The 17,404-nt window shown below is 47.4% G+C and overlaps 1 protein-coding gene and 1 pseudogene across 1 annotated transcript; both read right to left on the bottom strand.

The window, feature by feature from the left end:
• Positions 1 to 201: 201 nt before the first annotated feature.
• LOC118926029 (non-histone chromosomal protein HMG-14-like) lies at positions 202 to 3,356 on the bottom strand (annotated as a pseudogene).
• Positions 3,357 to 3,567: 211 nt separating this feature from the next.
• On the bottom strand, positions 3,568 to 15,664 carry NENF (neudesin neurotrophic factor). Its single transcript, XM_036912486.2, has 4 exons — positions 15,407 to 15,664; positions 5,613 to 5,673; positions 4,785 to 4,888; positions 3,568 to 3,858 (listed from the first exon to the last, which is right to left on the bottom strand). Exons 1-4 carry the CDS (start codon positions 15,581 to 15,583, stop codon positions 3,682 to 3,684), a joined length of 519 nt encoding a protein of 172 aa, XP_036768381.1. The 5' UTR covers positions 15,584 to 15,664; the 3' UTR covers positions 3,568 to 3,681.
• Between the last annotated feature and the right edge of the window lie 1,740 nt (positions 15,665 to 17,404).

Here is a 17,404-nt window from a genome sequence, read left to right as displayed (position 1 = left end):
AAGGCCTTTGTGCCTTCAGAGGCGCCATCTTTCAGAGCAGGGCTGCTGCTACGTGGGCCCTGCAGGTGATCCGGGGTAATCACAGTGACGCCTGTAGAGGGCCTGGGGCCAGCGCACTCATGGCCTCACAGGGACTGGGCTGCCCACAGGGGCTGCCAGGAGCTGATGGAGACATGCTCTGGAGATTGGGGCTTTTTTTTCTTTTAGGGTCGAGATTTTATTTGTTTGGAGCATCAGTACACAGACATTTCAATTTGTACACAATTCTTAACGTAAGTACCAAATACCTAAACAATCTTGTAGTGGTTCTTTTCTAAAGTTATTCCAGCAACTTGCTAGCTTAAACTTTGGAGGCAAATTTTCCTTAATCAGGTATCAAATACCATTATCTTCAAATGTTGGTATGCTGTTACATCGTTAAGCTGCACTAATTCACAATGTCATATCATATACACTACATATGCAAATTTTCAGTCTTTCACAGCACGTTAACAAAGTTACTAGGAAAAATCAGACTGCGACGACAAGAGGTGTTACGGATGCACAAAATCCTGACAGGGAGAGTCGAGGTCAGCAACTGGTTTTCTTTAGGAAACAATTCTACCAAAAACAACACAGGAGTAGAAGTCATTTTAAATGTTCGAGATACACTAAATGCACGACTGACTTCAAATTGCCATTTAGTATGTTTAGATTACATGATAGAAAAACCACCCCTGTTATGGAATGCTAAGCTGACACCCAAGACAATCGAAGCCTCCCATGTTCTATATCCCACTGTTTGCTGGTTATACCAAAAAATAAACATCTAGCAAGTGGTTTTACCTCTTAAAAAAATGGATTTACACTTAAAAACTGGGATGAGGTGGGATTCTCTGCTTCTTAAAAATGTTTCTAGAGCTCCTAAAAACTTGCATTTACAAAATAGTTGATAAAAATATTCCTCTGGATTGTACAAGAAGGGAGGCAGGGCCCCCTGGGAAGACGTGGTACATGGTATTAATCAGACTTGGCTTCTCCCGATTCACCAGAGGCTGGACTCCCCTCATTTTTAGTTTCTTCCTTTTCTGCAGATAAATCTTGTTTTCTGGGCAGGCGATTCAGCCTTTCCCTTTGCTCCCCATTTCCCTTCTGTTTGCACTTTTTTGTCTGAAGATTTATCCTGTCCTGCTGCCTTTTTTGGCTTCATTTCCACTTTTGTGAGAGCAAAACAGACACCCTCGCCAATCTCCTCTTGGGCTCCCCCTTTGCTGCGCACCCTTGGCAGGAGCGACCCTCCTCTTGGGCATCGCAGTGGCAGGGCTGGTGCGTGCTGGGTGCCCGCGGGCCATGGCGCATGGAGAGCCTTCAGGAAGCTGGGCTGCCTGGCTGCTCCTGCTCCTCCTGCCCACAACTGGCACTTTGAGAAGCAGACTTTTGAAGGAAGCCGTGTAGAATGGGAGGTTGCTATATTCAGACTCTTGTTTTTCTCCTGGAAGCTAATGATGCGGTGAGGAGACCCCCTGGATCAGGTGGGAAGGACATGGAGTGGCCGTCAGTCCAGTATCAGGCTGGGATTGGGGCCAGATGCCCTCTGCGTGACCCCACCCCCAAGACCTGGTTTGCTGGTCAGGCCCCTCTGCCCTCTTCTTTGGGCCTGTCAGCTCCATCACTCACTGTGCTGGGACATTTAATACTTAGTGGTCTCATTTCTCAAACAGCAAACCAGGCTCCAGACCCCAGGGCCTTGTTTCCTGCCTGTAAGCCTCTTGGTCCCTGTTATGGAAGGGAGCCGGCAGCAAGGGGCAGGCCCTGTTCAGCTGCAGTCCCCTGAGCCCAGGGAGGGAGGGAGCATATGGATCAGGGTGCAGGGAAACGTGGGGCGAGGGAGCTTGGGTTCTCTGGGGGACAACGAAGGCTGCTCCTCGCAGGAGGAGCTCAGATTTTGGGAAATAATTCACAAACATCATTTGAGGTGCAGGGCAGGGATGGGGCAAAATTGCAAAAGTAGGAAGCCTGAGTCCCTGAGGGAAAACTGTTTTGATGGGGGGCAAGGGGAGGAGAGGGGCATGGGGAATACAGTGGTCCTGGAGCGCTCCCAGGGTCTGCATTTGGAGGCATTCCCAGGCTGCAGACATGGAATCCCAGCCCACCCTTTGTTTGGTGATGGGTGAAGTGGGTGGCACATAATAGAAGTCATGTCTGGGGTGTTCCCAAGCTTAGAAGCGTTTGTGTTCATTACAAACTATTTGTTTTGAGACAAAATGTCCCAATAAAGTCTACCTTGGCCACATAAGCAACTTCCTGAATTCCAGGCAGAGTCCTGTGTGATATTCCAGGCCCATTACTGTCAGTGGCCATGACGCTCCCAGCTTCTTGGGCATGGCCCAGGAGTTCACCAGACTCTCTAGGCTGCACAAACTAAACAGTGAAGCAAAGGTCAACCCTGGTTCCCAGAGAGGACTGGATGAGTTCTCTCTGAGGTGGCTGGTGTTTCTCAAAGTATATCTGGACCCATCTGTATCACAGACTCCTGGGGAATGCATTAAACAACAGTTCCCAGGCCATGTTCTAGGAGTCACAAGCCCTGGGGACAGGACCTCAGAATCAGCATTTTGAACAACCAAGGAGATTCTTCTGCTTAATGTAAAAACTCTCTCTTGCAGGCAGTTGCTTCTTAATAAAAGACAAAGTTTTAAGTCAGAGAGGTTCATCTCTACCATAAAACTACAGGATGAGTCTAAAGCAGAGGCATCTCACCTCCACACAATTGACATCTTAGAGGTAATTCTTCATGGGGAACCTATGTGGCCTACATGATGATCCTGTGCAGTACAAGACATTTGACATCCCTGGACACTAAATGCCAGAAAGCACCCCCCAGCTATGACTATCAAGAATTTAAAAGTATCTCTAGACATTGCCAAACGTCCCTTAGCAGGAAGATGCCCCTTCTCAGCAAGACTTTCCATATGAAATCTGTCCTGAGACCAGCGTGGTGTTTGTCTCCCCATCCTCCCGATGAGCTCTGAGCCAGGCTGTGCCCACACTGGGCCCCGGCCCCCCTCACCCCTTTCCAGCGGCAGCCGGGGATGCAGCCACTTCACACGGGTGCTTCTTCCTGGTTGTGGTGGTGCAGTCAGACCCTTTCATCTCCTCCTTTCCCTTTCTCCACCCTGCCACCTAGTCCTCACCGTCCCCGCCCTGTCTCGCAGATGCCCCTGCCTCCTGGCCCCCGCAGGTGGGCAGGCAGACAGCAGGATGCGGCAGGTGAGCACCAGGCTGCCCCATACACGTGGTCCTGATGAGGCTGCAAGGCGAGGGCAACGTGGAAGAATTCTCCCTTTGTGCAAACAGGAAGTTTATTTTTGTGCTTATTCTGAAACATGGTCACAGTAGAAAATTTGGCGAGTTCAGAAAAATAAAAGAAGAAATACAGGTCACCTGTGATTCCACGCTCCAGCCAGCCAGTGCTGACACTGAGGAAGCTTCCCCCTTTGGCTATTATTCCCACCCTGGCTGGTGTGCGGGCAGGACGCCCAGGTGGACAGGACGCCTGACCAAGGACAACAAGAGGAAGTCACAGCCCCAGGTTAAGTGTCTGCTTTATTCGGACCTGAATGGCCAGAGGCCTGGGCAGCCTAGTCTGCAGATTTCACACCTGTGAGTCTCCCACCTCATCATGTCCTTTCAGATGGGATATCAGAACTCGTCCTTTATGTCAAAGTGGGGCTGGTCTTCAGGCTTGAAGTCCAGGTTGGGGCTGCCGTCCTCACTGAGAATTCTTCGGGCCGTGTAGCCGACGATGGGATACTTGGCTTTGTACACTTTGGTGAAGACATCATCCAGGGACTTCAGCTCCTCGGCCGTGAGGCCCATCTTGGGGAGAAAAGCCCAAGAGATATGGAAGGTGGGGATGAGTGACTCATGCTTGGCACTGACCTCTCACCACCCACGCATGCCTTACTCTCCTCACACCCCTAATGCAAGAGAAAAATTTTCTCAAAAAAACAAATAATGGACTGACTTGTTAAGAAACAACCCTGTGGTGAGGGGGATTGGAGTGGGGGCTGGGGGAGCAATGGCTTTATCATGTATGCTGTCCGGCTGACACAGGAATTAAAGACTCTAAGAAACCCAGCCTGGGGCGGGACGGGGGAACACCGTGCAGCCTGCACCCACCCTCTCCTGCCTGAGAAAGCCCACCATCCTCCACACTCCTCCCATTTAGATTACTACACACTCCCCACGCCTGAATTTCTTGCTTCTGTAATGTTACAGCTAAAGAAAAGAGTTGACTCATCTGAGCACAAGTGGGGAGAATGCCAGCCATTCTGCTGGGATGGCTAAGACTCTGAAATGGTGGTTTTTGTTAATGCTATTTTTCTCCTCCACAGAAATATAAGTATGGGAGAGACTGTTTCTCAAACCCTGAGCTATCAAGACTGGTCTGGTGAGTGGGTTTCAGAGACTAACAGCAAATCTGCAAGAATCAGGGGGTGGTGAGTATAGACTGTAAGGGGGATGGGGCTGCCAAGGCAGGTTGGAGCCGACTGTGAAGGTCACTGAGTTTGATCACAAGTTCACAAGAGTTTGGACTTGACTCTGTAGGAAATGGGGAGCCATGGATGGTTTCTGAGTAGGAACAGCACAGTAAAATATCTATTCAAAGCAAACAGCTGGCCACCATACTGAGTAGACTGGAATGTAAAAGCCTAGTTAGGAAGCTTTGCTATTGCCCAGAGGTATGAAGGCCGCGGACGAGGGGGTAGGACGTCATGACAAAGGCTCGCCGTCTGGCTCACAGTGTCATGGGTAAGGTCTGCCGGATCCAGGGACATCCTGGCCACCCCTCTGGTGGAGTCCTTCCCGGCCAAGGCATTGTAGGGTGCTCCTCGTCCATAAAACTCTGTAAGGGGAGGAAGGAAGGGGATGTGAGTGTGGAGTGCATGCAGCAGCAGCAGCAGGGGGAGGGACGTGCTTCTGAGACCCAATCGAGCCCCCAAGAAGGCTCCAAGGGGAGGGAAATCAGTGATGACATGATGTCCAATAGGCCATCTGCAGACATCAGTTTGGATTCCACAAGTTCAGATTATGGAGTAAGTCATACATGCTGGGCTAAGAGATGAGTTTTTAAAAATACAGAATGAAAACAATCTCTTAAAAATATTTAAAATACAAACAAGAAAAATATTCAGTCTTCTTAAATGTTGGTGGAAGCCAAGTTTCTTTCCATTCAATATCTTTTGCTTGGCACCAAATAATGAACCATTACAAAACCACCTCCATGTGATATCATTTGTACTTACCATTAGGAAAAACATGAAATGCCATGAAAATGTTCTAGGATCCCAACTGTTTGCTAGGTAACACTTTTCCTCTCACCTGCTTCAACTAGGGTAAACCATCAAGTTTGAATCTGATTCTGTAGGCAATGGGGAGCCATGGAAGGCTTCTGAGCAGGAGCATGACATTATTAGAAAAAATAATCTGGCTGAATGACAACACTGATGGAGTGTTAACTCCATCTGGCAGGGAGGGCTGCTCAGAGTTCCCTCCCTTTCCTCCCTCCAGTGCCCACTCTGGCTGCCAAATTCTCCCAACAACAGGATTCATAAATGCAAGCCACTTACCCTTTCCAGAAGTAACATCAAACACCACTCCCTTCACTGCCATGTAGATGGGCTGATCTTCCTAGAAAGCAGGAGAGAAACTGTGGGTAAGAGGCAAAGAGCCCAGCTCTTCAAGCTGAAATTAATAAAATCTCTTCCCAGCTGGGCTGTGCAGAGAGCAGCCTTCCGGCCTTTTGTAAGCCAGTCTTCAATGTGCTCGCCGCCCTATCAGGACTCACCCCTGCCTGCGCGATGCCATGGGTACTCACAAAAATTTGGAGAAGTTACAAAGTATCATGACAAGCCCAGAGAAATACCTTTCTTTAAACAAACAAACAAACAAACAAAAATCAGGAACTGAAACAACTCTACACAGATAAAAATTCAAAAGAATATTAAATGATGAGTTATTTCAATCAGTCTAAATTTCCTTTCATCTTCATCAATGAGCACACATGGATGTTATTGGTATAAATGATCGATTTTATATTTTGCTTCTTTTTTGTAACATTACATCACATCAACATTTCTGTGTACTGAAATAACCTAACTGGCTGTTACTTAAACAGCTATATCTTACATTAGTGATTTGTGTGCCTTTTTATTTAGCTATTCTTCTATTTTGGGTGTCTGGGTTGTTTCCAATTCCTTAGAACTATAAATGGCAGCATTATGAGTATCTTTCAACCAATTATCTTGTTAATTCAGTGAGTTATTTCCTTAAGGTCGATTTCAATACATGGAATTCCTAGGCCAAATCAAATGAACACCATAATCACCTTTTATATTTTATCAGTTTGTCCTTCAAACGGTGCTAGAAACATATAAGCAATGCTGTTTCTCCGCTGTCCTAACAATGGGTTCAATACTTTACTTTCTGTTGTATCTGTGACTATGCGCTGTTACCGCAGAATTTCCTTTCCCAAAGAGAGTAACAACACATACAGCAAATAATGGCATGGATTTTTCTAACCTCCATCCAGTTGTGCTCAGGCTGGGTGACTGGATTAGTTCTAGGACACCCAGGACCTGGTCTTTCTCTTTTGTCCCAGTGCTGTCAGGGGTCCAGGGACACCAGCCAGGCAGCTCCCAGGCTGGGGTGAGGGTGGGAGTGCCGCTGAGTGTACAGCCATCTCAGGATCCCCGAGAATACGCTTCTGGGTGTTCTCTGGCGTGGGCCTTAGGGCTCTTGCCTTCAACTGTTTTCAAGACCACTGAGCTCAGGAACTTGGAAACATGTCTCCCGGTCACTTAACTTCTCAGGCCTCAGTTTCTCTGTTACATGGAGATAACGCCTGCCGACCTTGCAGGAATGCTGAGGAAATAGCGCACGTGAGCACGTAGCAGGCCCACAACAGGAGCTCAGCAAACAGTGGGTTATTATTATTCCCTAATTGGCTCCTACAGATGGTCCCCAGAACTTCTGCTGACTGGGAAGACGCCTGCTCCATGCCTTGAGGGTTATTTTAAATAGCCTGGCTTAACCAGCCTGCACTTTTCTTTGTGATGATTCACTGCCTTTCCTTCATGGTGATTACTTGTCCCTTGACTTTGATGGCTTATCAAGTGGGGTTATGTATTTATATCGATTTTAAAAATATGTTTACAGTCACAATTTTACCCACGGCATTTTGTCCTATTTTCCATTCTGTTACTTTCAGTTCTCTGTGCGCAGAGAGGCATAGAAACATGACATTCACATACATAAGATATAAAAACATCCATCTTATCACTAACACTCTCCATTTCTTCAGCAGTTAAATATTTATTTCCTCATCAAAGTATACTTCGAAGGTATTAAGTGCTAAGAAGAAGTCATAGCAAAGGGTAGAAAGGAATGTGGAGCGCCTTCTGAGATTTTCTTACGACACAGACATTGCACAGAGGGGAGTGGCCTTATCAGTGACACCAAGTGTGCTCTGGGCGTTCTTATCAGGTGGAAGGATGTCCACTGACAGCAGGGCCAGCAGCCACGGGTTTCCGGGCCTCGCAGACAGCAACTGAGAAGACGGAGCAGGTGGAAGCCTTGAGAACATGAGGGCAGGCTCCGAAGGAGGAATGTCCCCAGGGACAAGACAAAAGCCCACGTGCTCGGCAGCGTCCCACCATGGTCCCCTGCCTCCGCATCCACCTGTGATGGGATGGCGGGTCCCCATGCTCACTTCTTATCCAGCAGGTCTGAAATAACAGTAGGCGGTCTTTTTCCAAGAGATTCAAAGGAGGAGTCAGCATAGTATCATGGTCCTAGCTCAAGTTTTCAAGGCAAACAGGCATGGGTTTGAGCCGCTGCTTGTAAGCTGTGTTGCCCTGGCAGATCATTTAGCCTCCCTGTGCCTCAGTTTTCTCCTCTGCAACAGGAAGATAATAAATGTAACCCCTTAGTGGGCTGTTGCAAGGATTAACCAAGACAAGACATATAAAAGCACGTAGCAGCTTAGGCAAATAAATGTTAGTTTCCCTTATTCTTCACTAGCTTTTGGAAGTTGTAAGATCAAAGTGGAATCAGATAGCCAAATGGAAAGAGACTGGAGATTTTCCTAAAGGAAAAGTAGAAAAAAATGTTAATTCCTAAGTGACAGATAAGGAAGAATTTTAAGTTAAAACTTGGTGAGGCAGGTGCTACTTCTATAGCTTTTCTTCTTCCTTCCTAATTACAACCCTAAAATAGAATTCGTGCCTCATATCGAATTTACCGAGTATCATAATTCTTCCAAGTGGTAAAGACACCTCAAGACAAATGCTGGGCATAGAAGCCACAGGGCATAAATATGCAAAGAAGTAAAAAGCTAACCTTTTCAAACAATAAGGCTCCCCTCTCACCAACTTCACATTTCCCTGTATGGCCCCGGAAGATGACTGGTTAGCCAGAGATGGGTAAGATTCCTCAAGGGAGGAACAACCTAAGACAGGCACAGTTGCAGGGGGGCCATCAGGTGAGAAATTGGGGATCAACAGAGGTGAGGCTTAGAACCTCACCCCCCGTTCTGAGAGAAATCTTCTGCATACGTGGATGTTTTATTGCCCTTGTCTAGCTTGGATTAACACATAGTCTACAGGCACACACCTGATCATCTACATTTGCTCTCTTACAACACTAAACTCTGTTTTCTACCTTTATCTTGTATCTACCTACCACTTCAGCATTTTATTAAAAATAATAATAGAGAAATGTGGTATCCACATATAAATCAAGTATAAAAATCAAATGAGTATTCATATTTGAACTGTTTATAGTTCATAATGCATGAGCAAAACCGAAAGTTTCTGTGATGACTGCCCTTGTACTGTTCACCATGTAACTTATTCACTATGTAAGAATTTGTTCTCCATGTAAGAACTTGTTCGTTATGCTTTAGAAGATTGGAGACTGACAAAAATTAGGCCTGGGGTGGATTAATGATTGTGCATTGAGCATTGACTTCCCTATACAGAATTTTATTGTCGTTAACAACCATTTGATCAATAAATATGAGAGATGCCCTCACAAAAAAAAAAAAAAAAAGTACACACTTCCAATTGTAAAATAAATAACTAACCGGGATGTAATGTACAGCATAAGGAATATAGTCAAAATATTGTAACAACTTGGTATGGTGATAGCTGGTACCTAGAATTATCATGTATATAAATGTTGAATCACTGTGTTGTACACCTGAAACTAATGTAATACTGTGTGTCAACTACCCTTCAATAAAAAACAATTATCTACAAAAAAAAAAAAAAAAAAAACTTGGTGAGGCAGGGCTTAAAGACCTTCATTTCACTGATGCAGCTCTCTGGGCATGGGGAAATTATGGGAGTTGCCCGGAGTCCCAGAGAAAATGAGATGGGAGGCAGGTTCTGGAGTCTAGAGGCTTGGTGGCCACTCTCTGGCCTGCCCCACTAGAGGACACACAGCACAAGGTCTGCACTTGCCTGGGACCAGGGGCGAGGGCAGGTATCCCGGAAGTGCATCCAGAAGGCCCAGGAGCAAGAGGACGACACAAGGGCGGGTCCGAGGTGCCCAGATGGAATGCAGTCCTGGGGCCTGCACAAGTGAGACTAGGCCTTTACCTCTCCTCTGGGTCTTAGGCCTGCCTTACCATCTTCCTCCCTGCCTACAGCCCTTCTTGCATTTGGTACCCTAAAATGCAATTAAGGCAGAAAGCACATTTCTAGAGGATGGCAAAATCGGTTTTGCACTTGGAGGGCAGAGGATGACATTCCCCCTGGACCAAAGAGGGTTGGGTGACCTTAGTCACTAACCCTATGAGGGTTCAAGGCAGCACCCCAAAATCAACTATACTGACCCTCAAACAAATGCCGGGGGTAGGAGTGCAGACTTCCCATACAGTGGAAAATCCATCAATAATTCCTGACTCCTCAAAAACTTGACTACTAATAGCCTACTGTTGACAGGAAATCTTACCAGTAACAGTCAGTTAACACATAATTTGTATGTTTTATGTATTACGTACCATATTTTTATAAAAAAGTAAGCTAGAGAAAAGAAAATGTTTTTCAAATTGTTGCAAATCACCCCCCCCCCACAATTTCTAATATATTTATTGAGAAAACCAAGTACAGGTGGACCCATACAGTTCAAACCCATGTCGTTCAAGGGTCAGCTGTATATTAATAAAGTGCGAACATGAATATGCATACTAAGTACAACAAAGAAAGACTATAAATAGACTTGTGTCAGCTCCAACAAGGTTCTATCACCAAAGGAATTCAGATCAGTTCAAGTTTTACTGCCAAATGGCTTATTTAAAAAACCTTCTGGTTTTCAGAGCTTATTTGATTTCTGAATTGCAGAAGAGGGTTATGGACCTGTTATACTGCCTCTTACTTGCATCTTTAATAATAAGCTAATAAATAGGATAGAAGTTAAGATTTGTTAAGGCTTACTATGCTAAGGCTGTATCAGCCCAATGCTAAGTGATTCGCATATCGACACCTCAAAATTTACTCCTCACACAACCCCTATATAGAGGAGGAACTCTTACTATAGCCATTATGAGATCAGTTTTGTGTTGTCAATTTGGATAGCTACAGTATCCAGTTATTCAACCAAACACTGATCTGGGGGGTCACTGTGAAGGTATTTTGTATATGCAGTTAACACCTACAGATCAGTTGACTTTACTGCCGGAGTCCAGCTCCGGCGAGTCCAGGGGTCCCTGAAGGAGGAACGGTGTCGGCGACTGACGTAATGAATGAGGACACAGACACTAGCAACAGCTGAGCCTGACTGTTTTATTGAAGTTTAGCAAGGTCATATATGTTTTGAGTATGCAGTTTCACAAAGATTAGATCACTTGATTCTTTCAGAAAAAATGTTGACATAAAGGTCAATCTTTAAAGATTAGAGATTATTGGCGCCTTAGCAATCATTAATTTTTTGCACTTACGCTTGCTTGGCTTCCCAGGCGGTCTTGGAACAGACATGACCTGTTCCCTCATGCCGGGCTGGCCTGGGCCCTACTTGCGGTTCCCTTATTATTGATTCTAAAATAGCCATGGTTACTATTCATCTGATTAACAAATATAGCTAAGTCTATTTTTCTAGGTTTAGAGCACTACGCACAGATTTAACAAAAAACATCAAAACAGTGTATCATCAGAGCAGTGTAGCAAGACTAAGCTGACTGTAACTGCGGGAACTGAAAACTGTACTCTTGGGTAGGTGCCCAGTTTTGGAGAGACGAGTGCGTTGCACCTGGGGGATGAGGTCAGGAGATGATGACCACTGAGTCAGAAGGCACAGGGGCCCAGTCGGGCCACTTCTCTTCCTAGGGGGGGAAGCAGGGGCATGTCTGTCTTAGAGTTTCCTTAAACCATTTACAATAATATCTGTAGTAGTGACCTTTTCTCTTGGGAGAGTCTCTGTAATCATGCCAGGCCCTTTGACATGCCATCATTCACGCTGACTGTCCTCTATTGTCCTATTATTCCCCGGGACCCAACAGGTCTGGGAGTCATTTAGAAATTCCTCACGGGGCCAAGTTGGGCGGGGAGAGGGAACTGGAACCCACTCAAACAATCTGTTTATTGTAACTTGATACTTGTTTCCAATATCTTCTCCGCATCCCCCTCCTATTATTTTTTAATAAAATGTTGAAACAGTAGGTAAAAGTAATAAAGATTACAGTTTCTAATAGAAAGCTGTTTAACACAGTTTACTTTTTCATAAAAGATATTTAAATCTTGATGTAAAATAAAGATGGAAAGTAGAATTTAGTGCAGTAGGAAAGCCAGTGTAGACTGTCAGATCCATGCCTATAAGCTGGGTATTGATCTGAGCGAGACAAGGGCAACAACAGCCATGGGTGCAGAAGATTTCTCTCAAAACTGGGGGAGTGAGATTCTGAGCCTCACTTCTGTTGACCCCCTATTGTTCAGCTGATGGCCTCCTTGCGACTGTGCCTGTCTTAGGTTGTTCCTCCCTTGAGGAATCTTACCCATCTCTGGCTAACCAGTCATCTTCCAGGGCCATACAGGGAGATGTAAAGTTGGTAAGTGAGAGAGAAGCAATGTTCTTTGAAAAGGTTAGCTTTTTACTTCTTTGCATATTTATGCCCTGGGGTTTCTATGCCCAGCAGTTATCTTGAGGAATCTTTACCACCTGGAAGAATTAGGGGTTTCTTGCCTCTAACATTTCTCCCAAAGTATTTTAAATTTGGTTTTCTAATTTAGGTGTATAAGTGACCAATAACAACATTTCCAAACACCATAATAATGAGGAGAGATAGCGGGGATGTTCCTTTCAGAAGTCCGCTTTGCGGTTCCTTCTTTCCGGGCGTCTGGGCGGTGCCATCAGACGGGTGGTTCGGACTGGCTCCCGACACTTTACAGTAAAGGCAATTATCCTGGATAATCTGGGTGGACTTGACCACATTAGTTAGGTTGAAAGGCCTTACGAACAGAATGGAGGTTTCCCTAAGGAAGCAGAAATTCCACCAGTTCCTGCCCAGGGGTTCCCAGCCTGCTTTCCTGAGAGCCTGCCCTACAGATTTCAGACTTGCCTAGCTAGCCCCCATGATCACATACACCAATTCCTTGCAATAAGCCATACACACACACACACACACACACATGCGTGTGTACATATACATATCGTACTGGCTGTTTCTGGTGGAATCGTGGATGATATAAACATCTTACAGATCACCCCTATGTTTATTGCAGCACTATTTATAATAGCCAAAAAATGGAAGCAATATAAGTGTTCATCAGTAAATGAATGGATAAAGAAGATGTGGTACATATACACAACTGAGTATTATTCAGCCATAAGAAGAAAGCAAATCCTACCATTTGCAACAACATGGATGGAGCTAGAGGGTATTATGCTCAGTGAAATAAGCCAGGTGGAGAAAGACAAGTACCAAATGATTTCACTCATCTGTGGAGTATAAGAACAATGCAAAAACTGAAGGAACAAAACAGCAGCAGACTCTCAGAACCCAAGAATGGACTAACAGTTACCAAAGGGAAAGGGACTGGGGAGGATGGGTGGGAAGGGAGGGATAAGTGGAATAGGGGCATTACGATTAGCACACATAATGTAGGGGGGGCATGGGAAATGCAGTACAGCACAGAGAAGTAGTGACTCTACAGCATCTTACTATGGTGATGGACAGTTGACTATAATGGGGTATGTGGTGGGGACTTGATAATAGGGGGAATCTAGTAACCACAATGCTGCGCATGTAATTGTATATTAATGATACCAAAAAAAAAATCTTACAGATGAAAAAAAAATAGAGACTTCAAGAGGTTTAATTAGTAATTTGTCAAAAGTCACGCAGCAGAACAGGGACTCAAACCCAGGAGTGATCCAAAGGTATGGTCCTCTAACTAGGCTGACTATATAATGCATTATATAAATGGTAACACTGCTGAGAGTGAAGGGGTGTGCTATTAGTAATTACGCCGGGACAAGAGGCAGACACCAGAACCACCTAGAGCAAACCACAGCCCAGCTCTAACTAGCTGCATGCTCTGCCCCTCTCTGCCCTTACTCTCCACCTTTCTCTCCTGACCACATTCTCTGGGTCCCACACCCAAAACAATTCTTTCCTAACCTCCCCACCTCAAACTGCCTGCTCTCCTCCCCTCAGTTGTTTCAATCAGTAACATCAGCATAAGAACCACAGGTCTTTTCTCAGTCCTCATCCCACAGCCCCTGGTGCAATACCCTTCCGCTTGGAACTGTCTTCCCCTGGGTTCTGTGCTGGGGGTCCCCAAGATCACCCTCATGTTTGCAGATCACTAGAAGGACTCAGAGAACTGGCATATAGTTGTACGCAGAGCTAGAATTTGCTACAGCAATGTAGTAAGGATACAAGGCCAGATCATAAGGGAAAAGGACACAGGCAGCGTTCAGAGGAATCCGTGTGCAGATTCCTTAGTCGCACAGGGCACGCTTTTCCCCCAGCTCCAAAACGCAGCAACACATGTGTGATGATGCTTCTGCCCAGGAAAGCCCACTGGAGATTCAGAGCCCAGTGTTTTTACTGGGGGCTGGCCATGCGGGCCCTCTCTGACTAGCAGTGTTCAGCATAAACACACTGTTCAAAGAGCCCAGACTGGGCCAACCTATCTGTTGGGGAAGTGTTGAACACCCTGGAAATCCAGACACCATCCAGGAGTCACTCTTGCAAACGGGCCTTTCTAAGGGGAGTAGGCCTGCTGTGTTGACTCTTTTTCTGGGAAGATTCCCTGACCCAGTACCACCTGGTTCCACGCTGCCTGCCAAAACTGTGTTTCTTAACATCTCGTCTCATCCCCGTCCCCCTCCGTGTTCTCTCCACTGAGCCTTCTCACCACCCTCTCTTTACTCCGATGTCCACACTAGTACTGCTTAAAGGCCAGGTGTTGGAGTCCCCCCTGGGAATGAAAGCTAGTTCATAGAGGGGTTAGGGAGCCCAGGCCAGAAGGTTTTAACAAGAGAACATTGGGTCCCTCCTTCTACCACTAACGAAAGGCATGCCTCAGTTTCCCCATGTATAAAAGCAGAAGGGAAAACAATTTCAAAATAAAATGCTTTGGTGCCTGGATCTCACCCACCCACCCTAGGCTGTTCTCCCCACCTCTCCGATCTAATGTCAGCCCCTCTGTGGCCCTTGTCAAGTGCAGCATCTTGTCCCCACACTCCTCAGTCATCACACTGGGGCTCACCAACCTAATGGGCAGGTATCGGGAGGAGTTTCCTCAATAGACCGCCGACTTACGAGGGTGTGTTTGCGGGGTAGGGGTCTTTGTCTCCAACCTCCCATCTCTGCCTCGGCCCTCTGCCCCAGCTCCTGCTCAGCCTCCAGGGGCACAAGCCCTAAAGGCGGGGGTGAGAGGTCCGCTAGGGGCGGCCTGGGACTCGCCGCAGGAAAACAAAGCGCAGGGCCTGCGGCGATTCCCACCTACGCCGGGAGCAAGCTTTGCTTTGCTTCCCTCCCTCCGTCCACCGCCACACCCGCTCAATGAGCAGGCGGAAGGGCCTGCCCCGCTGATGCTAACCTCAAACGCAAACAAGTTCCGAGGTTCGCGTACAGCCCGCCAGCCAAACTGCGTCTCCAGGGGACAGCTGGCGGGGAGAGGGGGAGGCGCGGGGTGGGCGTTCTGGCTTAGGAGGGGGGGCGGCAGGGCGCCCCGACCGCTGAGGGCTCCCTGCATCCCTAGGCGGCAGGCGGGCCGGGAGAGAAGAGGCTCGGTAGGCCTGGGCCCGGCTCCGAGCCCGCGCTCCGGGAGGGGGCGCCGGCGCCTCCGGGGTCCCCGCCTCCCTCACCGCGAGGCTGGACGCGGCCCCGGGTCCCTCGGCCGTGCTGCCCGCTTACCTCCTGTCCGGCGTAGCGGGCCAGCTCCTGCTCCGTGAAGAGCCGCACCGGGGGCCCCCGCTCGGCGGGGCGCGGCGCCTGCCCGGCCCGGACCGCGGGCAGCCCCGAGGCCAGCGCCAGGACCAGGGCCAGCGCTGCCAGCGGCCGCAGCCGCCGCCCGAGCGCGGATCCCGCCATGGAGAGCGTGCAAGGCAGGGCCGTGCGGCCAGGGCGGCGGAGCCCGCGGGCTTCTGCCCTACGACCTCGGAGTCCCACCCCCAGGCCCTGAGCCCCACCCCCAGGCTCCGGAGCCCCGCCCCACGGAAGCGGCTGCCCGCCCACCAGCCAGTCCGGCGCGGGGTGGGGGGGCTGGGACTCCCGCCGGCTTCTTGAGCACCCTGGACGCAGCTGGGAAATGGGATCCTGGGTTGTGATGCAAGGCTCCAGACTCCAAACTGCAGACAGAATGTAGAGTCGAAGAGTGACGTCGGTTATTGTAGTTCCTTGATTAGGTAGAAATGACACAGCCCAACATTCGAGCATCTAGGAAGGTACATTTATAAACTAGGACCCCAACTTTATCAATTCACTTCTACTTTGGGGTGATTTTTTTTTCTTCCCAGTTGTGTTTCAGTTTCGTGTCTCCAAGGGGTTTTTTGCAAAAGGTGGGGCACGGCACAGCCATTTGATGATAATAGCTAACTAACATTTGTGCAAGGATTCCTTTATTAGTTTATTCAGAAAATACTTTTTGAGGGCCCCACGTGCCAGGTCACTGGCGACTTGTCCCTGAACATGTTCACCTGGAACTTACATTCTATGGGCAAGATAGACAAGAAGATGGTGATGAATACTAGGGAGAAAAATTAAGGGGTGACAAAGGGATAAGGAGAATTGGAAGTTGCAATTTTAAACAGGCTGACCAGGGATGGCCCACAGAGAAGGTGATAGTAGTATAAAAATCTATAGGAGGTGAGGGAGGTAGGCTGGAGGGAAGAGCAATCCCTACGATGGAAAAGGCATGGTGTGTAAATTCTGAGGAAGGAGAGTTCCCTGCTTGTTGGAGGAAAGTCAAGGAGGGAAGAGGGGTAGGAGATGAGGTCAGGGAGGTGAGGGGGTATTGGGGATGGAGAAGAGGGGACAGATCTCCAGATTATTTTTAAAAGACTGGCTTTTAACACCAAGTGCATGGAACAGATGAATGGGTTAATGTTATCGGAATGAATTTGGCTGTTGTGTTGTGAATAGACTGAAACAGGGAGGTACTGCAGAAATCCAGGGAGAGGTGATGGTGGCTTGGACCAGCATGGTAGCAAGGAGGTGGTGGTGAGAAGTGGGTGGATGGCGGATATGTTTTGAAGGTTTGGCCGACAGCATTTGCTGACAGGTGAGACATGAGGTCTGAGAGACAGAGAGGAGTCAAGGATGGCCCTGAGGGTTTTGCCTGGGCAACTGGAAGGATAGAGCTGCCGCTTACTGCCGTAAGGAGAGTTGTAAGAAGAGCAGGTTTTGGGGAAAAAGATCAAGTTCAGGCTTGTTCAGTTTGAGAACACTTAGATATCTAAGTGAAAATATCAAACTGACAGTTAGCTCTGTGAGTCTGGATTTGGAGGAAGAGTTCCAGGCTAGAGATAAAAACTTTGGAATCATAGGCATATAAATTGTATTTAATGCCACAGAATAGAAGAGATCATCAAGGAAGTCACGTGGACAGGGAAGAGGAAAGGGCCGAGGACTGAGTTTTTGGGGCCCACCAACATTTTGTGGCTGGGAAAACTGGCAAAGGAAACCAAAATGGGGCTTGCTGTGTTCCAAGCTCTGGTTCAGCACTTCTTAAGTGTATCGACTCATTTAATCCTCACTAAACTCTTTGAAGTAAGAACCATTATTGTTACACTCACCCATTTTACAAATGATGAAACTGAAGAACAGAGACCTTGAGTACCTTATGCAAAGTCACACAGTAGATGGCAGCGCCAAGATTCTAGCATAGGTCCTGTGTCCCAGAGTCTGCCCCTA

The sequence above is a fragment of the Manis pentadactyla genome, chromosome 9 (genome assembly GCF_030020395.1).
Source record: "Manis pentadactyla isolate mManPen7 chromosome 9, mManPen7.hap1, whole genome shotgun sequence".
Lineage (NCBI taxonomy): Eukaryota > Metazoa > Chordata > Mammalia > Pholidota > Manidae > Manis > Manis pentadactyla.
Note: the sequence above shows the minus strand (reverse complement) of the source record. Positions and strands in the feature narration are given on the sequence as shown.